Here is a 27,652-nt window from a genome sequence, read left to right as displayed (position 1 = left end):
GGTGCGGTGCAAAAGAAACACCTAAGTAATCTTATAACAATGAAAACAGAAGCACATATTTGGCTAATAATTCATAGTGTTACAGGGAATCAATGTATAAGCATAAGTATGCATATGTAGGGAAAGACTATTTGGACAATTAGGATTTTGAAATTCTCTTCTCTGTGTACCTCTGGAAAGGTGACTATAAAAACCACAAACCCCGTGAACAAAACATACTGTACCTGCAACAGGGATCATTTTAACAGAAACTGGTATTTCCCACTGTTCCTTGTAGTTTAGTCCATGATTATTCAACAAAGTAAATAATGACTGACTATTTAAAACTACTTGTGGACAATATTTTAAAGCAAGCTTTTCAGCATTTGGATCCAAACTAATGTCCTAAAACAAATTAATAAAAAAAAAGAAATGAACAATGACATTTTAAACATTAACAAGCAAAAACAAGTTAATTAAAATATCCAGTTTTTTTTAAGATTACTGAATAAAAAATATTTGAAAACAAATATTCAAACACAACATTAACGTTCGAGTTCAGAATCAAAGAAACTTTAAGGCAAGACCCTAGAAGTGTTCTCTGCATCCTATACATACATATTGTAGCACAAAAAATTACCAGGAAAAAAGGGAACAAAGAAAAGCAATAAACAGCTGCATGACACTTAAAACAAAACAACACCCCCCACATCTCTCTCTCTCTCACACACAGTTAGTACTTTGAGTCAGATAAATCACAAATACAAGCATATAACACAACACACTGAAGAGTCAATTTCAACTAATGGAGCATCACTCTTCTTGTTCATTAGAATATCATAGGATTCTCTTGTATCCTTGACATTTAGAAGATGTCATCACCTTATGGGCCCAGAAATAGCATTAGCAGTTCCAACACAAAAAAAAATTATGGTGAAGTTAAATATGCAGGCACACATCAGTGATCTGAGTAAATATTACCTTTCAAGAATGTTAAACACAAAATCCAAATATGATAAACGCAAGAAATGCAGAATTAAGATTATGAAACTTGCCATGAATTATGCTTGTGCGTCTACACAAGCATGAGGATATTGTAATTGGAGGCATGGGGTGATGAGATGATGAGAGCTGGAATGATCAGAATTGGTAATGTGGGGAACTCAAGAGCAGTTCAGGACAGTACAAAAATGTGAGGAAGGAGGAACCACTAGCTATTTCTTCCTTTCTTTCAAGGTTCTTGCCAGTGAACTATATGTAGTTCACAGCAGCAGGACTACCCTTTGATGAACCATGGGACATGTTAATGGTTTCATCCTGACTTCTCTTGCAACTCAGACATTTCCAAGCCCCAACCCTCCAAAATCTCTGTGTCTCTTGAATGGTCAATGCATAACTTATGAACATAGCTCCTATATTAGTGTACAACAAGTTATGTAGAATACATATTTTTTTTAAAAAAGCCACATCACATGGCATTTGTGATAGGAGACAACTGCTTCTTATCACTTTATGTAAGGATACTAGTAATAATTTAAGATATCTTTTCAGGAAATAATCTAGCATATAGCCTAATAAACTATTTAACTCAAACACGGAGTTCACATTCTGTGACAAATAAATTCCATAAGGAGGAAAAAAAAATCCTTTGTAAACTAATTTTTTTGTATAATCAAACTCTTTTCAATACATATATATTGATATTTTAATTAAAAAAAAGATAATTTTAAAATGAATACAAAACTAGATCCTTAACCAGAGTACTTGTAAACAATAGCTCTATCTAAATTCATTAGAGGTTACAGATAGCTGGCATGTTACATTCTAAGGGCCTCATCCAACGTCTATTGAAGTGAACGGAATTTACTGCAGTGAGCATCGGATCAGACTGTTAGTGCTATTTCAAACTTTAAAAATGGGAGGATGATTGTTGTAACAGAAACGCTACATTGATCATACACCACTAAAAAGAATGATGTGAATTACATTATTACATACATTATAACAACAATAGTTACTCACATCATGCATAGCAGAAGCTCTCTGTTCTGGAGTTGCAACAGATGCTACAGTTTTATAATCTACGGATAGCTGTAGTTGCGTATGCATGGCAGGTGACAATATTTTAAGAAATCTTGCCTTTCCCTTGAATAAAATAAAGCAGCATCAGACATTTATTGGCATCAGTGTTGGCATTTTGATTGTTTATATAAATTCCCTCTAAAAATGTAAGATTCTCATATTTGAAAAATATTCATACAGAACGGTTACCTTCCAGTCTCCAAAATAATTTAGTTATTACCAAAGCAATGCAAGTTGCTATATAGTCCAAGCATGGAAGAATGATCTCAATCAATGTAGCATTACATAATGTAATGCATGTTTAATTCAGGTTATCAGAAAATAATATCTGAACTTAGAGAGAGAGAGAGAGAGAGAGAGAGAGAGAGAGAGAGAGAGAGATGTTACCAATGCAAGTAGTTTTTTCTCCAGCTTTAAGGTCAACTCTGTGCTAAATTTGCCTCCCATGATACTGGTGATTTCATGGAGAATGTAGAATTCAGGGTACTTCTTCACATGTCCAATACAAGCACGTAAAAATTGCTAAAGGGGGAAAAAAACAAAAAAGGATGTTACAAAGCCTATGTATCAATACCATAACAGTTTCATAAAAATTAGAATGCTGCTGCAAAAGTTACATCTGCCTGTATTTTCAGCTATGAGAAAGAATGCATATTTCATCCATTTCTGTGAATAGATTTGTTAAAAATATTTCTTTATTCTTCTTTAGAATTCAGTTTAACAGTTTGTGACAAGAGGAAAAAGGAAAAATTGAGGTTGGTAGAAGGCTGCTTCTTGTTTGTTTTAAAAGCACTGCCCCAAAAAGGAGGTGGGGAGGGATAGCTCAGTGGTTTGAGCATTGGCCTGCTAAACCCAGGGTTATGAATTCAATCCTTGAGGGTGCCACTTAGGGATCTGGGGCAAAAATTGGGGATTGGTCCTGCTTTGAGGAGGGGATTGGACTAGATGACCTCCTGAGGTTCCTTCCAACCCTGATATTCGATGAACTTCTATGAACTCTATGAGGTGTGTAGGCGCTCATATAACACTGTGATGGAGGAAGAGATAGGAACCTAGAGAGACAAAGGGAATATCTTGTGGTTAAGAGACAGGAATGGAAGTCACAAGATGTAGATTCTATTCTTGGATCTGGCACTGAGTCCCTGTGTGATCCTTGGCAAATCACTGAGTCCAGATTTTTAAAAATTGGTCTTCAAAAATATCCACAAATTGTGGGCACAAACGCAATTAAGGTCTTGGAAGCCTAAGTATTTGATTTTCCCAAAAATCAGGTACTGAAACTACTAAATAACCTTAACTGCACTTACCCATTTGCAGCTACAAAAACAGGAGTTTGTATAAGGACCACATTTTCAGGCTGGTCTTAGATTTCTGAGGCCTCAGTTTCTTCAACTGTAAAATGCGCGAGACTACATCATTAATCCCCTAATTTTTCCAGAGCTCTGAGTTCTTTATAAAGGTAGCAGAAAATAAGATGCTACCAGATAATGGGACATGATTCTCTGCATGGGGTGTGTGTGAAAAAGGCTTTGCGGTTGCTGAAAGTAGATAATTAAGCCATTATAATTATAAAAGGTGGAAACATGCCAAACTTGGAAAAATTACATTCTGAAGGAACTAGGAAGGGAATATGAAAGCTTTTGGCTAAGTTATACATTGGTTTTAAGACTGGAGGCAGTATTAAAAGAACTAATTTAGTTTTCCATATTTAGGAAGGTATCAAGGGAGGATAGAGAAAAATTAAACATCTGCAGGCCTTGTTCCCAAGGGAAAAGATATTGGAAACAATGATAAAGAATTAAAACATCTATAAGTGTGAAAAGTATTAAAAGCAGAGCTCAGTATGGGTTTATTTAAGAAAGGATTGTCTAGATCAGTACTCTGAACAATCTAACTAAATTAATCAATTGCCAGAAGAGAAGAGAAGAAAGTATATTCTGTAATTTATCATAAAAGCATTTGGTACTTTACCACGTTATGTATTACTCTGATCCAGAAAGCTTGGAAGTATTATAGAACCAAGACTACTGGTACGGATGAAATGTTGTTTTAGGGAAATGAAACCAGTCTTGATAAGAAAAAACAGTATGGGGTGGACAAACGTATTCAGATATAATTTGTATTGTGGTAGCACCTACATGCTCCAGTCCTGTACCAGGGCCTCAGAATGCGAGGCATTGTACAAACACAAAACAAAGAAGTATAGGATACAAATGTGCTTAATGGGTTTTTATTTTTGGTTGTTTTTTTTTTGCTGTTGTTTTTCCACTGCATAAAATACCATGAGTTTATCATTTTGAAAGTGGCTAAAAGTTCCTATGATCTTGTTTTGGGGGTTCTGCAGAGGATGAGGAAGGAATAAACAAAATCAGGGAAACAGATTACGGTGCTCTTCCTATCTCCCACACTTTCCCCCCCAAATTTTAAAAGACTTTAAAAAAAATAAATCTGTGTCTTTTTTTTCTTCTTCAAGAAGCCAGCTAAGTCATCTGTGACCGTGGTATTTGAGATCCATAGGTAACGTTTGTTGTTCTGCTGTACTGGAATTAGCACAGAGAGGGAAAAGCTCTCAGAAAACTTTTGGAGTTTTATGTAGAACGCAAATAAATACTTATTACTACTAATACATTAAGTCTATGGAGCTGTAATGATCACTGTTAATACAGTATATGAAGGCATAAGGAGTACTTAAAAATAAGATTTTTATTCAGATACCAATCTGTAAATACATGTTTCGGCCAATCAGTTTGCATTGAACTAGTTAAGTCTTTCTCTCAGCAAATAAGCAACTTTCTTTGGAGGCTCAGCCTTCTAGTTGGACTCTGAAACACCCTTAATAATTCCTTTTTCATGGTATCTATTTTATGTAGGCTTCAGGTGAAGGATGCAAGGGTAAAGAGGAAGGGAATGTCCCCTGTGGAAACACATTCATTTGCATGTGAACCCTGGACGCGGAAACAAATTACACTAATTTCACATCACGTACTCATGGACTTTAGTAATTCATTACTTGCACCAACTAAAAATTATTCCATTCTCTGTCCACAATTGCTGCTTCAAAGATGACTGGAGTCAAGTAATTTTGTTAAATATAAATCACAGACTAGAGGACATGGAGGAATGAGGCCACATTTTGTGACCAGATGTAGGGTCCTCTGTTTAAAAAAAAAAAATGGACACAAACTGCAACAATAGACAATATATAACAAGGGTAGAGAACAAATTAAGGCTAATCTCAATTTTAAACAAATCTATGTTTTTATTCCTTATTGTTTCTTTTCTGAAACAACACTAAAGCTATAATGTAGAACAGGATTCTAATAATTGTGTCTACCCAAACTATTTCTCAACTACAGAACAAATCTGTCTTGTGTACGAGAAACTGCAAAGTAAGAAAATGTTAAGGTGAAATAAGGTCAGCCTTATTACCAAATTTAGCTGAAGTAACTACTCACTAAGAAATATTGTAATTATTATGATGTGTGGACTGAGACAGTGCTCTGTGCTATAAGACAGAAAGTAACACATTTTCCATCTGGAAGAGTTTACCATTCTAACACAATAATAGACTATTTCACGTCAAGGTAAATCACTACTAGAAATATACACAATTATCAAAATGTTTTATTTTATTAGTACTTTCTCCACTTCATCTCTAACAAATAAAAAAACTTCTAATTAAAATTTATATTTGCCAACTTCATATTCAGGGTCCCCCACATGTCTGCTCCCATTGCAAATTAGTACAGGAATAAGGCAGAAATTCAGATCTTGCCATTCATATTCTTATGATGCTCTTATTTTTGCCATTCACTATTTAACAGTTTTAAAGGAATATGTACCACTGTAACAGAAAATATTTGGGACCTAACAGAGAGCTGCCTTCACCCTACTTCACTATGACATATGACATCAGATAGATAACACTGCCTTCACTTTTCTATGATAGTGATTTTGAGTGAGTCATAGCAAAGTCTTATCTCATACTGAGGGAATTCTGTGCCAAAAATTAAAATTATATGCAAAAAGAAAAGGAGTACTTGTGGCACCTTAGAGACTAACCAATTTATTTGAGCATGAGCTTTCGTGAGCTACAGCTCACTTCATCAGATGTATACCGTGAAAACTGCAGCAGACTTTATATACACACAGAGAATATGAAACAATACCTCCTCCCACCCCACTGTCCTGCTGGTAATAGCTTATCTAAAGTGATCAACAGGTGGGCCATTTCCAGCACAAAGCCAGGTTTTCTCACCCTCCACCCCCCCACACAAATTCACTCTCCTGCTGGTGCTAGCCCATCCAAAGTGACAACTCTTTACATAATCAAGTCGGGCTATTTCCTGCATAGATCCAGGTTTTCTCACATCCCCCCCACCCCCATACACACACAAACTCACTCTCCTGCTGGTAATAGCTCATCTAAACTGACCACTCTCCAAGTTTAAATCCAAGTTAAACCAGAACATCTGGGGGGAGGGGGGGGTAGGAAAAAACAAGAGGAAACAGGCTACCTTGCATAATGACTTAGCCACTCCCAGTCTCTATTTAAGCCTAAATTAATAGTATCCAATTTGCAAATGAATTCCAATTCAGCAGTTTCTCGCTGGAGTCTGGATTTGAAGTTTTTTTGTTTTAAGATAGCGACCTTCATGTCTGTGATTGCGTGACCAGAGAGATTGAAGTGTTCTCCGACTGGTTTATGAATGTTATAATTCTTGACATCTGATTTGTGTCCATTTATTCTTTTACGTAGAGACTGTCCAGTTTGACCAATGTACATGGCAGAGGGGCATTGCTGGCACATGATGGCATATATCACATTGGTGGATGTGCAGGTGAACGAGCCTCTGATAGTGTGGCTGATGTTATTAGGCCCTGTGATGGTGTCCCCTGAATAGATATGTGGGCACAATTGGCAACGGGCTTTGTTGCAAGGATAAGTTCCTGGGTTAGTGGTTCTGTTGTGTGGTATGTGGTTGTTGGTGAGTATTTGCTTCAGGTTGCGGGGCTGTCTGTAGGCAAGGACTGGCCTGTCTCCCAAGACTTGTGAGAGTGTTGGGTCATCCTTTAGGATAGGTTGTAGATCCTTAATAATGCGTTGGAGGGGTTTTAGTTGGGGGCTGAAGGTGACCGCTAGTGGCGTTCTGTTATTTTCTTTGTTAGGCCTGTCCTGTAGTAGGTAACTTCTGGGAACTCTTCTGGCTCTATCAATCTGTTTCTTTACTTCTGCAGGTGGGTATTGTAGTTGTAAGAAAGCTTGACAGAGATCTTGTGGGTGTTTGTCTCTGTCTGAGGGGTTGGAGCAGATGCGGTTGTATCTTAGAGCTTGGCTGTAGACGATGGATCGTGTGGTGTGGTCAGGGTGAAAGCTGGAGGCATGCAGGTAGGAATAGCGGTCAGTAGGTTTCCGGTATAGGGTGGTGTTTATGTGACCATTGTTTATTAGCACTGTAGTGTCCAGGAAGTGGATCTCTTGTGTGGACTGGACCAGGCTGAGGTTGGTGGTGGGATGGAAATTGTTGAAATCATGGTGGAATTCCTCAAGGGCTTCTTTTCCATGGATCCAGATGATGAAGATGTCATCAATATAGCGCAAGTAGAGTAGGGGCTTTAGGGGACGAGAGCTGAGGAAGCGCTGTTCTAAATCAGCCATAAAAATGTTGGCATACTGTGGGGCCATGCGGGTACCCATAGCAGTGCCGCTGATCTGTCACCTTCAGCCCCCAACTAAAACCCCTCCAACGCATTATTAAGGATCTACAACCTATCCTAAAGGATGACCCAACACTCTCACAAGTCTTGGGAGACAGGCCAGTCCTTGCCTACAGACAGCCCCGCAACCTGAAGCAAATACTCACCAACAACCACATACCACACAACAGAACCACTAACCCAGGAACTTATCCTTGCAACAAAGCCCGTTGCCAATTGTGCCCACATATCTATACAGGAGACACCATCACAGGGCCTAATAACATCAGCCACACTATCAGAGGCTCGTTCACCTGCACATCCACCAATGTGATATATGCTATCATGTGCCAGCAATGCCCCTCTGCCATGTACATTGGTCAAACTGGACAGTCTCTACGTAAAAGAATAAATGGACACAAATCAGATGTCAAGAATTATAACATTCATAAACCAGTCGGAAAACACTTCAATCTCTCTGGTCACGCAATCACAGACATGAAGGTCGCTATCTTAAAACAAAAAAACTTCAAATCCAGACTCCAGCGAGAAACTGCTGAATTGGAATTCATTTGCAAATTGGATACTATTAATTTAGGCTTAAATAGAGACTGGGAGTGGCTAAGTCATTATGCAAGGTAGCCTGTTTCCTCTTGTTTTTTCCTACCCCCCCCTCCCCCCAGATGTTCTGGTTTAACTTGGATTTAAACTTGGAGAGTGGTCAGTTTAGATGAGCTATTACCAGCAGGAGAGTGAGTTTGTGTGTGTATGGGGGTGGGGGGGATGTGAGAAAACCTGGATCTATGCAGGAAATAGCCCGACTTGATTATGTAAAGAGTTGTCACTTTGGATGGGCTAGCACCAGCAGGAGAGTGAATTTGTGTGGGGGGGTGGAGGGTGAGAAAACCTGGCTTTGTGCTGGAAATGGCCCACCTGTTGATCACTTTAGATAAGCTATTACCAGCAGGACAGTGGGGTGGGAGGAGGTATTGTTTCATATTCTCTGTGTGTATATAAAGTCTGCTGCAGTTTCCACGGTATACATCTGATGAAGTGAGCTGTAGCTCACGAAAGCTCATGCTCAAATAAATTGGTTAGTCTCTAAGGTGCCACAAGTACTCCTTTTCTTTTTGCGAATGCAGACTAACACGGCTGTTCCTCTGAAACCTAAAATTATATGCACATTTTAAAATTCTGCAAATTTTAATTGTCAATAAATAAATGTGGCTCCAGCCTGGCAGTGGGGAGCACTGGCCACTGGCTGCATTAAGGTGGGAGATCACCCTGAAGCTCCCACCTGCCGCAGTACAGGGACTCGGCAGTGAGGCTGCACCTGACCCTGACACAGTGCAAGGGCTGGGCTTGCCCCAGAAACAACCTGGGGCCTTGCCCCACTGTGCGAGGCACACCAGGTATGGCTTGGCAGGCTCAGCCCAACAGGATCCAAGTATGGAGGGGCTTAGTGTGGGGGGATCCAGGTGTGGAGTGAGAGGTTTCTGTGGTGGGGCAATCTGGGTGCGGGAGGCTCAGTGGGAGATCTGAATACACAGGGGCTCGTTGGGGGGTTCCGGGTGCAGGGGCAATGGGTTTCTGCAGGTGGTTGGGGCTCAGCATGGGGGTCTGGGTTGTGGGAGATGGGGTTTGGGAGGGGGGAGGTTTAGTGGAGGCAGTCCAGTGCTGGGGGGTGGGGCTTGATGGGGTTGGGGTCTAGGTGCAGCTGGCTGGGGCTCAGTGGGATGGGGATTGGGTGTGGGGGGCTTGTCAGAGGGGTCCAGGTGTAGGGAGGTAGGGCTTGTCAAGGTGATGGTTCGATGGGCCTACCTAACGGGGGAGCCCCAGCTGCTGCCGAAGAGACACTGCATGCTTCACTGATGACAAACTACATTTCTTTATTTATATTCAATTACCTCAGTTTACTGAATTTATACTCTGCACATCTGCTCATCCCTGGCTAGTATGTTATTTCCCCCCCCAATATTTTCATCTATTTATTCAATGAATGAATGAATGCACAAACATTTCTGTTACCTCAGTATAAAGCAGTGCATCCTCAGAGATGGTATCATAATCCTGAACGCAACTCTTGGCTGCATTTTGTGCAAACTTCAAAAATTCTGCAATTTCACTGTTCAGAAATTCTTTCATTTGCTGAAACAAGAAAGAAGACAAAAAAAGAGAGTCAAATTTTGAAGATAGCAAGAAAAAACAAAAAATAACCCCCCCCATAACTTAACTGTAATTGTAAAGGTAAACCCTTATTGCATATTTACAAAGCATCCAGTAGCTTATTTAAATCACACAAGAAGTGACATGTCTAGAAAGGCAATGCAGGTATCTTGGTGAAGAACTGAAGACATTATGGCCCAGATCTCACTAGATATTCTACACTGCTAGATCTTGGTACACCTCCACTGAAGTCAATACAAAAGAATATTACAGAATGGGAGCCTATTTCCTTAAGAAAAGAAGCTTCCTTCCTGCAACAAATATTAGTTTAACCAAGGAGCATGATGCACAGGCATTGTCAGAGAAAGTTGACACGAGCCCTGTCTACATTAGCACTTACAATGCTACTAACAATAGCACGCTAGCCCTGTTGCTGAAAAAAAATGGGTACTAATTTTTCTAGTGTAGATATATCCATTGTCACAACATAAGAGAATGGAATTGCCATAAATAAAGAACCACAAGACCATCAATGTAATGGAGCAACAGCCCCAGCCAATCAATCAGTTAATGCCACTTACAAGATTCATATCTAATGATGCACCCAGGGCTTTGGAGCTGTGCTCCGGCTCTGCTCCAGCTCCAGGCAAAAACCTGCAGCTCCACTGCTCCGGAGCTGCTCCGCACTCCAGCTCCGGGCTCCGCTCCAAAGCTCTGGATGCATCCAGCCAGCATGGGAAAGAAATACAGTAGCTCATTGTCTAGAACATTTTTGCTCAGAATAACTAAAAGAGTGAATATTTGTGCATTTCTACTCCAGTGAGTAGACTACTTGCTATAGCAAGTACTGAAGGTCAACATGAAGGTTTCCAATGGTGTTAATGAGTTAGTCTTGTATTACGGGATGCAGCCTAAGATATAATCAGCATATAGAATCATAGAAATGTGGGCTTGGAAGGAACCTTGAGAGGCAGGATCAAGTACACCTAGACCACTGCAGCAGTGTCTCTAACCTGAAAAACCCCCAATGATGGGAATTCCACAACCTCCCACAGAAGTGCTTACCTATCTTTATAGTTAGAATGTTTTTTTCTGATATCAAATCTAAATATCCCTTGCTACAGACTAAACCCATAATTTCTTGTCCTACCAGTGGACATGGAGAACAATTGATCACCATCCTCTTTATAACAGTCCTTAACATATTTGAAGACCTACCAGGTCTGGAGCCAGGCTGGAGCTCCTTTGTGTCCTCCCCCTAGACCTCTGCCAGCATTGCTCTGCCCGAGGTCCTGCAGCTCTCTCAGCCAGACAGACAGAGCATCTACTCTCCTCCAGCTCTAACAGGGAACTATCTTGCTCTGGCCCTGCAGCTCTTCTTATACTAGCCTGCTGGGCCCTGATTAGCTGCTTCCCACACAGCTGCTGTAGACAGCTTGAGGGACCTCTCTACTATCCTTTTCTGGGGCGGGATGTGGCAGGGCCTCCACCACCCGCCACAGAAGGACAGAGCCGTCATGATGCATCTAACTTCTAATACAGTTAAAACATTTGTCCATGACATTATGAAATTCTACATGTGTGTCCTCCACTTACTACTTATTTTGTGGTCAATTCATCACTTTCATTTCTCCAATAACTACCATCATAGCAACTGACTTAAGGACAGGAAAGCCAGGAGGCATCAAGACAACTATTCAACTATGTTTTTAGAGTAACATGACATCAACTATCCTAAAAAAGCCTCAGTAAAACAACAATGTACATTTTTAGTTATCTTTAAAAAAAAATCAAATTTCATTGTTGGGGAGATAAAACATGTCGGAAATTGGAAATGTTTAAGGACTTATAATTATTACAATCACATTTTTATCAAATGACTTTTAGAAAATTTCCCTTGGATTATTACAGCAAGGAATATTAGGAGAAAAACAATTTTAACACTTACTAAATACTGGGAATATTCTCTTTGATATGTTGCAGTAAATTGGTAGGATGCAGGGTTTTTTGAAAACTTAGTCATTAGATATAAATATGTTTTCTGCTCCTTCTCAGTTAGACTAGAGACATAAGGATACGGGATTCTGGGCTCTGGAAAAGGATTATCATCAGCTGTGGGTTTAACTTCCTCCTCAGCTTGAGCTGCAGCCTGTGTGTTAAATGTTTTTGCATCTTCTACAGAGTTTATTGATGCCTCTACATTTTCTTCTTTATGTCTGAAAGAAAAGTAATAAGTGAAACAATTTACACTTTTCACATGAAGACTTGTATTTGAGAAAACTGATGCTGACAGTCATGGAAGACCTTAAGATTTCCAATCATTGGACAAAATACATCATAATTAAGGCTAAGTTTTATTCACAGGTACTTTTACTAAAAGTCAAGGACAGGTCCCAGGCAGTAAACAAAAATTCATGGCCCCTGACCTGTCCATGACTGTTACTAAAAATACCTGTGAATAAAACTTGTGGGGGGGATGGTGCCCGGGGGCCCTGCGGGTGCTGGGGGAAGGCAGCCTGGCTGCGTGCAGGGGGAAGAGGGGGACGGGCAGTGGCTTGCAGCCTGGGATCCCTGCTGGTGCTGGTGGGGCTGGCAGGCTCCCTACCCGGCTCTGCACCACCCCCAGCAGCAGAGTTTGGGTGTGGGAGGGCACGGAGGGTTGGGGCATGGGACGGGCTCTGAGCAGCACCTACCTGGGGGGCTCTGGGAACCACGGCCAATGGGAGCTGTGGGAGTGGTGCCTGCAGGTGGAGCTGCCTTGCCACACCTCTGCTTAGCAGCTGAGCATGGGGGATGTCGCCACTTCTGGGGAGATCCCCAGGTAAGTACCACCCAGAGCCAGCCTCACCCCGTCCCACGCCCCAACCTCCTGCCCCCTCCCACACCCAAACATTGTTGCTGGGGTGGGGGGTGTGCGGTGGCCCGGGGCTGACCTAGCAGCGACCAGCGTACCTGGCGCAGAGGCTGCCTGAGCTTCCCCTGGGCCAGGCACACTGGCCGCTGCAGAAGACATGGAGGTCCAAGAATCCTGACTTCCATAACCTCCATGACAAACTTGCAATCTTAATCATAATTAATAGAACAATGGTGTTATAACACCATTCCCCCATCTATATTTAGACACATCTAAATTTAGTCATATCCTAGGACTGATGAGAGTTTCACCACTGACTTCAAAAGAAGAAAAATGTGGTAATTATTTGTACTGGATCAACTCCACTTTTCCAGGAGACATCACATATAATAACTTGTTACACTGGATATCTAGATGAGAGAGCCAATCACAAAACACAGGTCCTCTTTGTTCTGGAAATGTCTTCACTATGGATGAGGCCTCATTTCCTCATCTGCTGTCTGCTACTTATGTATACAATGTTGTAGCCACGTTGGTCCCAGGTATTACAGACACAAAATGGGTAAGGTAATATCATTTATTGGACCAACTGCTGGTACTCAGAGAGACAAGCTCTCTAGCTTAGGTCATGTCTATACTACAAAATTATGTTGAATTAACTTACATCAGCACACAGCCACCACAGCTACTAAACTCTTGTGTTTTTGTAAGCTTAACTCCTTGTGTTGACAGTACAGTTGATAGAAATGCTCTTGGCGAGGATGCACACTGCCATTGTTGGGCATTGTGGGACAACTCCTGAAAGCCAGTAACAGTCGATGTAAGCAACTCAGCGTCTACACTGACACTGCATCAACCTCATTACATCGACTGACTCTACAGGCTTGTCTATGCTGGCAAGTTTTGTCGCCCAAAATTTCCACACCTGCGAGAGACTTTTGTCTTTTCCCCTCCCTTTATTGTCAACAAACAGCCAGTGTACATACAACGCCTCCCCCCGCCCCCAATTTTATTGGCCTCCAGAAAGTGTCCGACAATTCCCATGCTGCCGCTCTGGTCAGCGGTTTGAACTCCGCTGCCCTGCAGCCGCCAACCCACCCCTCCCCCTTGCAAGCCCTGAGAATTTTAAATATAATTTCCTCCTTGCTGGCTTCCCAGGTAAGCATGGCTTGCCATTCCACCAACCGCACTCCTGCTTGGACCACTGGTAAGCTGTTGGATCTGATCTGTATATGGGGAAAGGAGTCTGTTCAGTCGCAACTGCAAATGACCCACAGAAATCGGGACACATATGGGCAAATTTCTTGAGGCTTTTCTCAAAAAGGGCTATGATCAGGACATGCAGCAGTGCAGAGTGAAGATAAAGGAGCTGAGGCAGGCGTACCATAAGGCGCGGGAGGCGAACCATTGCTCCGGTGGTGCACCTAAGACCTGCTGCTTCTATAAGGAGCTGAATGCTATCCTCAGTGGTGACCCCATCTCCATCGCCGATAGCCCCGTGGATACTGCGGAGGCAGCAGAAAGAGGAGGTAACCTGAATGCTGAAATTCTGGATGAAGAAGTGGAGCTAGAAGAGGATGTGGAGCTCCCAGCAGGGTCGCCCAGTGGGGCAGGCAGCCAGGAACTTTTCTCCACTCCAGAAGTGCTCTATGGGGAGCAGGAAGCAGATGAGACGCCAGGTAAGTTGCTGTGGTTTGTGTAGGGAATCAAAAAGTGGGAGGCAGGTAATGTTTTGTGTGAGCTGGACATTGCCATGTGTAGCTAATCTGCACGGCCAAGCAGGGTGTCGATGGACATCGAGACCTGCAGGGAATCCTTCAGAGAGAGGCTCTGGAAAGTTTCCAAGTGGTACTTGTTAATCCTCTGCCACAGATTCCCAGGGATTGCAGCCTTGTTAGTTCCTCCATTGTAGGAAACTGTACCATGCCATTTAGCAATCACTGGAGCTAGAACCAAAGCGGCACATAGCTGAGCTGCATATAGACCCGGGTGAAAGCCGCAAGCATACATTAGTTGTGCCCTGGTTTCCCTGCTCACCCACATCAGTGAGGCGTCAGCAAGCAGGTTGGCTGCCTGTGAAAAAGTGGGAGATAATTTTAGAATGAGTTCCCTGAAAAGCTGCCATGCAAGCAGTGACTGTTTTGTCCGGACGCACAACCGCCTTCCCCCCACTCCCGACACTCACCATGATTGGGATGCTCACAGAGCTGTGTGCCTGCCTAGAGTCAGTGAGAAAGTGATTGCTACTACTCGCAAAAGGCCCCACCCCCCTCTATGCCCACACATTCCTTTTCACTTCACAGCACTCCTGAGTTTCCCCATCACTCCATCCGCTTGCAGAATGATAGCTGGAGCTACACACAGTTGTGAGGTTTTACCCTTTTTACCAGTAAATAAAGGTACAGAGTTTTTACTCTGTGTTCTACAAAAGCATATAGCAATCAATTCACTCTTGGGAACAGGCTTCTAAAGCATTTTGTTGCATGAATCTTGGGCCCCAAAATTGTATGTGGATGCACCAGGGAAGCAACTCCAAAGCAGACGTGTTAGTCCCCCTCATTGTCAAAGTGGTCCCTCAAAGCCTCTCTGATGTTAATAGCAGCCCTCTGGGCTCCTCTGACAGCCCTATCATCTGGCTGTTCAAACTGTGCAGCCAAGCACTCTGCCTCAGTGCTCCACATCTGAGCAAACATTTCACCCTTAGATTCACACAGATTATGCAAAGTGCAGCACGAGGCTATGACCATGGGAATATTATCCTCGGTAAGGTCTAGCCTGCCATTGAGACGCCACCAGCAAGCTTTCAAACGGCCAAAGGCACATTCAACTACCATGCGGCATCTGCTCAGCCTGTTGTTAAAACACTCCTTGCGCCACACTCCATTTCTGCCTTCCCACAACATCTGGTGATAGATGGTATCACCAGGCACTGTGGGATACATACTGTTGACAATGGTGCCCTGAATGTGGACATGATCTGTCAACAGGGAGCAAATGTAAACTCACTTTGGCGACTTTGCTTTTGTCGATTTTTTTATGTCAATGTTAGTCTCATCGACAAAACCTGCCAGTATTGACAAGCCCTACTTTGCTTCGGGAAGTGGTGTTATGTCGACGCAGAGAGGCACATATGTCAGCGGGACCCAAATTTAAGTGAAGACACTTCCACAGCTAGGTTGATGCAAGGCAGCTTACATTGCCCTTACCATGGAGTAGTGTAGACCAGGCCTTACACAGAGCTCTTCTTCAGGTTTGGGAAACATACTCGCAGTGTCACAGCTAAATACACAGCGGCACAGATTCTTTACCATAAGTAATTAACAAATTTCAAAGGACCATTCAAAGTGAAGTGGCCCATTAAAATCTCTCTAGTCATAGGAGGGAAAAAAAAGCTGAAAGGATGGGGGATTAGTAGGTTATAGATTGTTGTTATAAGCCTTAAATCCTGTGTCTCTATTCACTCCATGATTATTAGTGTCTAGAAACATTATGAATTTAAGCCCCCAGGTTTGTCTTTTAAGGTGTTGTGCAGGCTGCCTTTGAGGATGCAAACTGACAGATCAGCTATAGAGTGATCACTTTGTGAAAGCATTCACCCACAGGTAATATGATGTTTTTGTCTTTTATCATTTTTCTGCATGAGTTCATTTGAGAGTGTGGTGATTGTCTTGTTTCACCCACATAACTGTTATTGGAACACTTAGTGCACTGAATGAGGTACACCACATATTATAGGCATAGACCCATGGATATTGAAAGGTGTGTTGTGAGGGGTGCTGATTATCTAGAGTAGTAATACTCAGACCAAGGCTCAGGAGCTGCAAGTGGCTCTTTAATGTGTCTCCTGTGGCTCTTTGCAGGAGATGATATTAAAACACTGTGATTTAATTAACAACCAATCTAAGTTATTAACCAGTCAGGATACTTTTATTACATTATTAACCAATTGTAGAATACTTTGTCAGTCATTTTGCTGTGAGAATTATAGATATAACGGTGAATGAAACAATGAATTCACACTACTGTGGCTCTTTTGGGTAATATTGACCGCTAATTTGGCTCCTGAACCACAGAGGTCGGAGTACCATTGGTCTACATTTTGCATCTGTTGTTCTGGCAGGTTCGGACACCACTTTGAGTCTGTTACTTATGTTTGTTAAACTGCGTGTCAACAACTTATAATCAACTAGGCCTCACTTACTCCTGAACCAAAGTTATGATAGCAAATGAGAAGTACTCGACACTGAAGCCTCTTTTAAAATGGAAGACATATGGCTTTAACAGCAGGGAAGTCCAGATTTCAGAGAAGATTTTTCCCAATAATGAAGCACACTATTCAGAGCTCCATTTATAATACTAAACAGTACTGGAATCAGTTGTTAAAGCAAGATAACACTGGCTGGACACGACAAGGAGGAGAGGCATGGAGGAGGAAATGGTCCTAGCAACAGGAAGCAAGGTATGTAATAAGATTGGTTCTTAAAACAACTTCAGTATAAGAAGGCTTACTGAGCCCTTATATATTTACAATACCTATGCTTAAAAATGAGCATATTTAGGTTAACAAAATGAACATTAACTGCTGATCTTGGAAAAAACATATTTTAGAGATTTGATTTCAGCACTAAAAAATGTCACAAGAGCTATTCGTACCTAACAGTATCACGTCTGCAACTCTTAATAATACTTCACAGCTGTCTCACTGAATATAAGAATATGTCCATCCTTGTGGCACAAACTGGCAAATATAATTAAGCTGCAGCAGCGACAAGATGCTGACTCAGATTTGCCAATGTAGGAATGTCAAAAAATTCTAGCAGTTTAAATTGGCTATATTCAGCACAGTATTAAATGGCAACACATCAAGATTATTTCACTGTGCAATGCTGTCAAAATCTTCATCAGGGTGCATACCAAAATAATCCAACAGGGCCTTTCCATTCATATTTGCAGTTTTACTTTATTTGAGCTGACGGTTTAAAAATTTGCCCTTCATTTTATGCAATCCACCCTCTTCTTAGCTACAGCTTCCATGGAGAGGGAATAGAAGCGTGGCATCTCAGTTAAATATTATCAGGGGTCCCTATATAGAGATTCACAAATTCCTGGAGTATTTGGAAAAGAACAGAATATTTCCCATTTGGAATGAGTTATTTCTCCAAAGTCCAAACTCCCCTGATCACAGCAATTCAGTAAGTCTCATCTCTGCCTCATCCTCTAATACCTCTCCACACACTCCTTCCTCCACCCCACAGCACCAAAATTGTCTTGGTAGTCATTTTAATAAAATTAAAAATTGAATTTAAGCAAAAAAGAAATTAGGGAACCGCCTGTCTCAAAAGAGCTAACTGCATACAGAGTACCGTATACAGTCATTCATTAGCCCGTTCATTTATAAGCTGACCCCCCAAGATGGATAGGTAAAAATGGGAAAAAAATGGTATGACCTTCTCATAAGCCGACCGTGTATTTCAGGGGTTGGCAAACTTTGGCTCCCGGCCCATAAGAGTAAGCTGCTAGCGGGCCTGGACATTTTGTTTATCTGGAGCCCCTCAGCTCCCAGTGGCCGTGGTTCACCATTCCCAAACAATGGGAACTGCGGGAAGTGGCGGCCAGCACGTCCCTTGGCCTGCGCCGCTTCCTGCAGCTCCCATTGGCTGGAAACGGCAAACCGTAGCTGAGGGGCTCCATGCCTGTGGACACTCCAGGTAAACAGAATGTCCCAACCTGCCAGCAGCTTACCCTGACAGGCTGGGAGCCAAAGTTTGCTGACCCCTGCTATATTTAAAAAGCTGGCATCACAAGAAACACTCAAAAGTTTTGCTAGAATTATTTTAATGTAATTTAACGAAAAACCTGCTGTTATAATAACTGAAAAAATATGTATTCACCTTCAAAATTACAGTCAGTCAATGTTTTAAACATCCATTTACTGATTTTAAAGTTTCATATTGTTCTAAGGTACTTTTTCAAAAAGTCTTAAGTCTTTTGAAGATCCTTAGTCTTAAGATCCTTCAAAGTCCTAATCAGTCTCCGATTCACCAAACAGTTCATTAAACTCGGCTTCAGTCACAGTTGTACCTGCATTGTCATCGTAGATGTTGGCAGTGTCATCTTCAGGCTCCGATTCCTTTACATCATCAGTCTCTGTTGTGTCATCATCAAATATGGCATCGTCTTCTGACCCGTCGAGCGCATTGCTGATACAGCATTTCCGAAATGATTTTTCTATCATTTCCGAGGGAAAGGACTCCCACAAGTACTTGACCCACTAGGTGACCAGATTGATTTCGGGCTTCATAAGATTCCCACCTTTTGTCAACTTCTCCATGCCTTAGCACATCCATTCAGACCACATTTTGCGTAGCCTGTCTTTAAAGGGTTTGTTCAGGCAGACATCAAGCAGTTGTAGGACAGAAGTTAAGCCTCCAGGTATTACAGCCAAAGTAGTTTTCATTTTTTTGGCCACATTTTTCACCTCATCCATCTTGTGTGCCCTGAACATGCCCCAAACGAGCACAGCAGGTTTCTTGAAAAGTGCTCGTGGTCTCTTATTCCACACTTTTCCCAGCCATTCAATAGTCCCTCTTTCATTCATCCATCCATCCCTTTACGTGTGCACGTACGATGATACCAGCAGGAAATTTCATGTTTTTAGGCAAGGTTTTTCTTTTAAAAATAACAATAGGAGGGAGCTTTGACCCATTGGCCAAACACGATAAAACCACCATAAAATGGATTTTTTCATCACCAGTGGTTGTAATTAAAACTGTATTTTCACCAACACCAGTTACTGTTCTGTTGATTGGGAAATCGAATGTCATCGGTGTTTCGTCCATATTTCGTATTTGTGACAGCTCAAATGCATATTCCTTTTGATGTTTTATAATAAACTTTTGGAAAGATTTGATTTTTTTCTTCCAAAGCTCTTGGCAGCTTTTGGCTATATATGTTTGCTGACAAAGAGAGACTGTAACGGTTCAAGAAGCGAGTACACCAACCTGCTGATGCGACAAACATTGACGGCTTTACTGACTAGTATTTGGCATCTTTCGACATTTGCAGAGCACACAGACGAATTCCAGTTCTAGCGATGACATACGCATTTTGTCGACATTCTAACAACCCAATCAGTGAGACCTTTCTCCAGCTCAGGAAATGAAGCACACCTCATTGGACATTTTTTCTTGCTTCTTGGCATGTCTTTTAGTGATGTTTTATTTTTTCGCCATTCTCATACTTGTGTCTCATTGATACAAGAATTCACGAGCAGCGGAGTAATTATTGTTTGCTTCTGCATATTCAACAACTTTATTCATATTCAAGTTTGAACGCTGTGTGATAAGCAGACCGTTTTCTTTTGATTTCACCATTGTTCATTTTATATACAAGCATGGAAATCTTAGAAAATAATAATTTAGTTATACATTTTACAGGACTTTATATAGAAACGTCACCTGCTTTATCACTGCCAAATTATTATTGTTCTTTGTTCATTTCAAAGCAGCCCTGTAGATTGGCATGTCTGTGGCGATAACAGGCTATTTAAATTTTATTACCGATTCCATCGATTCTGTGTGTTATATTTTCAGATTGACTCGAGATTTACGAGGTCCATTGGTAGAAATGCACGAAGAGATCAAATTACACAGCAGTGGACTGACACCAGTGCCATAGTACTATCGTTCATTGAATTTTTCAGATTGTCTTGTAAGGCGTAGCATTTTCATTTTAGCATTCATTTCAAGCCAAGCTAGTCCACTAAACAAAGCCTTTGCAACTTTAAAAGGCTGCAGTATTGATATCAATAAATTATTTTACCATCAATATAAGTAAGCACTATAAAAATAATTACAATATAGTCCTGTAGTAGAACAATACTAGGAAAAGCAAACAGCTAGTACTAGGAAAATTGAACTTTAGGGAAGCACGTGTTTTTAAGTGCTGTGTTTACATGGACATGAACTGAGAAAAATTGTATAGTCGATATCCATATGTTTTATTTATATTAATACTTCTTTTATCTCAATTATAACATAACAAATATACAATTTAAGTAAAAATAAAATGTTAGCAATTTTTTAAAGAAGAGAATCCAGAATTGACGTTCCATCGTCAGTGATCTACAACAGGGGTCGGCAAACTTTGGCTCCGGCCTGTCAGGGTAACCCACTGGCGGGTCAGGACATTTTGTTTTCCTGGACTGTCCGCGGGCACGGAGCCCCTCAACTCTCCGTGGCGCAGCTTGCCGTTCCCAGCCAATGGGAGCTGCAGCAAGCGGCGCGGGCCAAGGGACTTGCTGGCCGCCACTTCCCGCAGCTCCCATTGGCTGGGAACGCCTAACCACAGCCACTGGGAGCTGAGGGGCTCCATGCCAGAGAATGCTCCAGGTAAACAAAACCAAAATGTATTAGATATTCAATTCAATAACTCAATAAAGCTTAAAATCATCCAATTTTGGTGTAGATGAGTTGATAATATGACCCCCGCTCTTTGATGCTTCACTTTTTTACCAAAAAAAATCAGTTTATGAACGAGTATATACGGTATTTCACTGGCGGTCAGTTCCAAATTTCATCCAGGTCTTGGGAAATGCAAGTACTTTCCACAGGATGGTTCTATTTGCCTATGTGACAGGTAGCATCAGTCCAAGTCCTACTGGGCAGAGTCACAGCACAATGTAGTGACAGGTCAATGACTGACTAGGACTACTGTACTCCACAAAAGCCACTGTAGGAAGGGAAACCCGAACTCAGGTCTTGACATATACATGTAAATGAAGGAACTGATTTTCAGATGGTTGGTTTACTATCTATTGAGCGGAAATATTTAAACTATACATATTCCTGTAATTATTTGGTTTCTGAAACAGATTCAGTTATTTTAAAAAATACATTACTTATCCTATAAAAAACAAACAAAAAAAACCAGTGTCAGAAGACAGAGAAATGGATTAAAAAACAAAGTGTATACTCGGTTTACTGAAAAGAGGGCAGATTGCTTGTCACATTGCCTTAAAGTACTAAACACCTCTCAAAACACGGACTTCAAATTTGTATTCTGTTCATTTAGAATCCAGTGCTCTGACATATAGCAAGAAAACTCCCATAAGCCTTACAAATGCTAGTCCTACTTTCAACAAGTGTTAGCAAAACAACAAGAAGAAACAAAAGTTGTGGCATTAACAGCACGTGTGCCAATATCGTTGCTGCTTTTTATTGCAACCCTTTTCCTTGCTAAAGTAGTTTGTTTAGCTTAGTTGCTCTTTGCTCTCTTCCTTGCCTATAAAGCGCCTAGATACTGCTGAATCTATGTAAATAGGCATAAGAACGGCCATACTGGGTCAGATCTAAGGTCCATTTTGCCCAGTATCCTGTTTTCCGACAGTGGCCAATGCCAGGTGCCCCAAAGGGAATGAACTGAACAGGTAATCATTGACTGATCCATCCCCTGTCGTCCATTCCCACTTCTGGCAAACAGAGGCTAGGGACACCACCCCTGCCCATCCTGGCTAATAGGCATTGATGGACCTATTCTCCATGAATTTATCTAGTTCTTTTTTGAACCCTGTTATAAGTTTATGGAGGGGATGGTATGATGGAATCACCTAATTCTGGCAATTAATTGATCTTTGACTATTAGCGGTAGATATGCCCAATGGCCTGTGATGGGATGTTAGATGGGGTGGGATCTGAGTTACTACAGAGAATTCTTTCCTGGGTATCTGGGTGGTGAGTCTTGCCCACATGCTCAGGGTTTAGCTGATCGCCATATTTGGGGTTGGGAAGGAATTTTCCTCCAGGGCAGATTGGCAGAGGCCTTGGGGTTTTTTTGCCTTCCTCTGCAGCATGGGGCACGGGTCACTTGCTGGAGGATTCTCTGCCCCTTGAAGTCTTAAAACAACGATTTGAGGACTTCAGTAGCTCAGACATAGGTTAGCGGTTTGTTACAGGAGTGGGTGGGTGAGATTCTGTGGCCTGCGTTGTGTAGGAGGTCAGACTAGATGATCATAATGGTCCCTTCTGACCTTAAATTCTATGATTCTATAGTCTTGGCCTTCACAACATCCTCTGGCAAAATACTTCCTGTTTGTTTTACACCTGCTGCCTATTAATTTCATTTGGTGACCCCTAGTTCTTGTGTTATGAGACCGAATAAATAACACTTCCTTATTTACTTTCTCCACACCAGTCATGATTTTATAGACCTCTATCATATCCTCCCCCAGTCACCTCTTTTGCAAGCTGAAAAGTCCCCGATTTATTAATCTCTCCTCATACAGCAGCCGTTCCATACCCCTAATAATTTTTGTTGCCCTTTTCTAAGTCCAAAATAACTTTTTTGAGATGGGGCGACCACATCCGCATGCAGTGTTCAAGATGTTGGTGTACCATGGATTTATATAGAGGCAATAGGATATTTTCTGTCTTATTATCTATCCCTTTCTTAACGATTCTCAACATTCTGTTCGCTTTTTTGACTGCCGCTGCACATTGAGTGGATGATTTCAGAGAACTATCCACAATGACTCCAAGATCTCTTCCTTAAATGGTAACAGCTAATTTAGGCTCCCATCATTTTATATGTATAGTTGGGATTATGTTTCCCAATGTGCATTACTTTACATTTATCAACACTGAATTTCATCTGCCATTTTGTTGCCCAGTCACCCAGTTTTGAGAGATCCTTTTGTAGCTCTTCGCAGTCTGCTTCAGACTTAACTATCTTGAGTAGCTTTGTATCATCTGCAAATTTTACCACCACACTGTTTACCCCTCTTTTCAGATCATTTATGATTATGTTGAATAGGACTGGTCCCAGTACAGATCCCTGGGGAACACCACTTCTCTCAATTCTGAAAACTGACCATTTGTTCCTACCCTTTGTTTCCTATCTTTTAACCAGTTACCAATAAATGAGAGGATGTTCCCTCTTGACAAGGCCATGACAGCTTACTTTGCCTAAGAGCCTTTGATGAGGGACCTAGTTATCAAAGGATTTCTGAAAATCTAAGTACACTATATCCACTGAACCCCCCTGGTCCACATGCTTGTAGACCCCCTCAAAGAATTCTTTAAGACATGAATAGACATGTGTCAGAAGACAGAGAAATAGATTTAGAATCCCATTTATTCATGTCTTTTAACTCAGACAACATCACCAGCCTTCTCCAAATGAGATAAAGATGGAGAGTCAGGGAGTGGGACACAGCCAGCCTCACCAAATGTATTAGGCCTCAGGCAGCAGGATCATAGAATCATAGAATCTCAGGGTTGGAAGGGACCCTCAGGAGGTCATCTAGCCCAACCCCCCGCTCAAAGCAGGACCAATCCCCAACTAAATCATCCCAGCCAGGGCTTTGTCAAGCCTGACCTTAAAAATATCTAAGGAAGGAGATTCTACCACCTCTCTAGGTAAAGCATTCCAGTGTTTCACCACCCTCCTAGTGAAAAAGTTTTTCCTAATATCCAACCTGAACCTCCCCCACTGCAACTTGAGACCATTACTCCTTGTTCTGTCATCAGCTACCACTGAGAACAGTCTAGATCCATCCTCTTTGGAACCCCCTTTCAGGTAGTTGAAAGCAGCTATCAAATCCCCCCTCATTCTTCTCTTCCACAGACTAAACAATCCCAATTCCCTCAGCCTCTCCTCATAAGTCATGTGTTCCAGTCCCCAAATCATTTTCGTTGCCCTCCACTGGACTCTCTCCAATTTTTCCACATCCTTCTTGTTGTGTGGGGCCCAAAACTGGACACAGTACTCCACATGAGGCTTTACCAATGTCGAATAGAGGGGAACGATCACGTCCCTCGGTCTGCTGGCAATGCCCCTACTTATACATCCCAAAATGCCATTGGCCTTCTTGGCAACAAGGACACACTGTTGATTCATATCCAGCTTCTCGTCCACTGTAACCCCTAGGTCCTTTTCTGCAGAACTGCTGCCGAGCCATTCGGTCCCTAGTCTGTGCATGGGATTCTTCCGTCCTAAGTGCAGGACTCTGCACTTGTCCTTGTTGAACCTCATCAGATTTCTTTTGGCCCAATCCTCTAATTTGTCTCGGGCCCTCTGTATCCTATCCCTCCCCTCCAGCGTATCTACCTCTCCTCCCAGTTTAGTGTCATCTGCAAACTTGCTGAGGGTGCAATCCACACCATCTTCCAGATCATTTATGAAAATATTGAACAAAACCGGCCCGAGGACCGACCCTTGGGGCACTCCACTTGATACCGGCTGCCAACTAGACATGGAGCCATTGATCGCTACCCGTTGAGCCCGACAATCTGGTCAACTTTCTATCCATTTTATTTTTATTTTATTTATTTTTCTGTCTTTGGAAGTTGCCAGTGAAAGGAGTTTTGCTTAAGTTTTTCTTCTTTGGTATCAGTGAGGAACCAGAAGATCAGACCACTACTCAAGGCCCCTGGAAGTCTCCTGCTTTACGAGGTCCCAAGAAAGAAGACAGAGACCAGTACATATCTGTCAAACCACTGGGTTTCCTCACATGCTGGGTAACAACATTTTTTTTTCCCCCTTGCTGTTTTGTTTTTCAATTAAAATAACAGAAAAAAAGCATGTTTTGAAAGGAACCAGACAGGCAACACGGAGAATACTCACAATACGTGAAAGAAAATACATACTTGTTTGACAAAATCCACAGTTCAGAGAGCGTTGGAGACAAAGAATATTTTTCATAAATGTCTCGTGAGAAAAACACTTCAACACCATTTTTTGGTGAAACATTCCTGTTTTTTTTTAAAAAAAAAAAGACAACATGTAGTTGCAATTCAATCTCACAAAACACAGCACTGACTATATGGTTACTGACACCAACCTAAGAACAATATCTAAGTGACCGAACACTCAGAATTTGAAAAATGACTCTTTGAATCACTCAGAAATAAGGTATATAGTTCTGTGTGAAAAGGGGGAAAATGTTATCTAAAATGTTCACATCCTCCTCCCCCTCAGACAGATATAAACCCAATGGTTCATTTCAACATTAAAATGAACTTGTTCCTCACTATTCAAAAGAAAGCTTACAGATAGGATGGGGTACATTTCTAGAGCTGGTCAGAGAAAATTTTATGGAGCCATATTTTGTCGGAATATTGTGATTCGAATCTAAACACTTCGCAAAGTTGGGTCAATTTTGCTGGGATTCCATTTAGAAAATAATATGGAAAAAAGTTCTGACAATGTTGAAACTTCCTGCACTGTTGAATAGCCACTGAGAACTGCAGTGTGGCAGTCCCCCCCCCCCACCCAGTGACAGTCACTGCTCTGTGCCCCCATGCTGTACTTTAGGATTCTTCTGAATAAAAATAATGCAAATAATTATAATTTCTTCCTCTCTCCTACACTACCTGCTAAATAACCATACTGCTTCAAAGGTAATTACAATTCACCTACCTAAAATATATGTGGTAATCTCAACCAGATAGGGTATTTTTTCAGTTTTTGTCCTAAACTTTTTGTCCTCTGTGTAGTGTTAGTCTGACATATTAAACAGGTCTTATTTTTCATCTCAATGGTGGTTGTATTTCATTAGTGGGTGATTTCTTCATGAAACATAAAATTTGTCATTCTCTAAAATAAGCAATTGTAGATATGGGCCTTGATCCTGCAAAGGCTTATGAATGTGCTTACAGTTAAGCACTTGCACAAGTCCTTGCAATGTCAAGGCTGTAAAATGTAAGCTCCTTAGGGAAAGGATCTCATTTTATTTATCTGTAAAAATCATTGGCAGATCTACGTGCTGTGTTAATAAATGACCATTTAAAACATTATATAAAATTACTACAGGGGCATTAGCATTGCAGCATTAGTTCAATTAACTGCTGACCAACCCCCTTCCCTATGGGAAAGATGTGGGTGGAATGAAGGAGAGGAAAAACAAAAATATTATTTTTAATATGTGATCCCAGATGTGTCCAGCACCTATCACAGATCAAGGCTAATGCAGGCATTGCTTGAAGCAGAGCCTCTGAACTGATCAGCTCTTAGTCCCATCCCTTGCTAGATTGCACTGCTGTGTCCATAGACTCTCCCACAGATTTCCCACCACTGCTTCCAAGGGGGAGAGTTATAGTACAGACAGGAAGCTGGCATTTTGCGCCGCATTGGTGCTTTTCAGTTGTTAATGGCTTCATTTTTATTTGTAGGCGATCGCTGGGACAACAACGAGGCGGCAGCTCCTAGTACAGGGCATCAGATTTTAATTAGTTCTTATCCAGATCCCTCGCTACACAACGGGGCGGGGGTGAGAGCACGCGGTGGTTCCAGCAATCGCCTGTGCCCCGTCCACACTAGCGGGCCAAGTGCGGGGACCCCCGAGCAGCTGAGCCAGTGGGAAAGGCGATGCGGAGGCAGCGAGCGGGGAATCTCGGAGGCTACAGCGATGGCGCGTTGGTTACACGACCTCAGCAGCAAGGGGATGGAAGACACCGGGGGGCTCGCGGAGGCTCTGAGCTACACAACCCCGCTGCGGTGCGGCGGCCTGTCAGAGGGGCCCCGTCCCCCTAACGCGCACACACGCTCGGGACAGTCAGCGCAGCAGCGGTTTGTGCCCCGGCTCGCACACAGCACCGCGCCGGGGGAGACCCGACCTCAGCAGGGCCCAGGTGACAGGGCCCGGGGCCCCCATCAGCCCCGGGGCAGAGCCACACGTACTCACCAGGTGAGCCGCTTCTCACCGGCCTCCATCTTGGCCGCGCTCCCCCCCCGAAGAAGCCCGTGCCCCTTCTCCCGGCAACGGCAAACTATCCCTTCCACGAACCCAGCCACCCCTCCCTCACAGCGCTACCCAATCAGAACCTCGGAGCGCGCTGGACGCGGTCTCACGTGGGTGAGGCAGCCAACCAGAGCCGG

At 42.2% G+C, this 27,652-nt stretch overlaps 1 protein-coding gene across 3 annotated transcripts in view; it reads right to left on the bottom strand.

The window, feature by feature from the left end:
* Nucleotides 1-27,554, bottom strand: part of ICE2 (interactor of little elongation complex ELL subunit 2) — a 61,131-nt gene extending 33,577 nt beyond the window's left edge. The window contains exons 1-7 of one of the 3 annotated variants that reach the window (XM_048866909.2): nucleotides 27,459-27,554; nucleotides 25,423-25,527; nucleotides 11,873-12,140; nucleotides 9,787-9,906; nucleotides 2,449-2,583; nucleotides 2,002-2,124; nucleotides 225-384 (exon numbers count right to left, since the gene is read on the bottom strand). In XM_048866909.2, the coding sequence (XP_048722866.1) occupies nucleotides 225-384; nucleotides 2,002-2,124; nucleotides 2,449-2,583; nucleotides 9,787-9,906; nucleotides 11,873-12,140; nucleotides 25,423-25,527; nucleotides 27,459-27,487 (940 nt within the window). In that variant the 5' untranslated portion in view covers nucleotides 27,488-27,554. Of the gene's footprint in view, nucleotides 1-224; nucleotides 385-2,001; nucleotides 2,125-2,448; nucleotides 2,584-9,786; nucleotides 9,907-11,872; nucleotides 12,141-14,162; nucleotides 14,819-25,422; nucleotides 25,528-27,458 lie in introns of those variants that run through there. The other 2 variants (XM_048866911.2, XM_048866910.2) reach the window with 2 other exon arrangements.
* Between the last annotated feature and the right edge of the window lie 98 nt (nucleotides 27,555-27,652).

Source organism: Caretta caretta, chromosome 10 (assembly GCF_965140235.1).
Source record: "Caretta caretta isolate rCarCar2 chromosome 10, rCarCar1.hap1, whole genome shotgun sequence".
Taxonomy (NCBI): domain Eukaryota; kingdom Metazoa; phylum Chordata; order Testudines; family Cheloniidae; genus Caretta; species Caretta caretta.
Note: the sequence above shows the minus strand (reverse complement) of the source record. Positions and strands in the feature narration are given on the sequence as shown.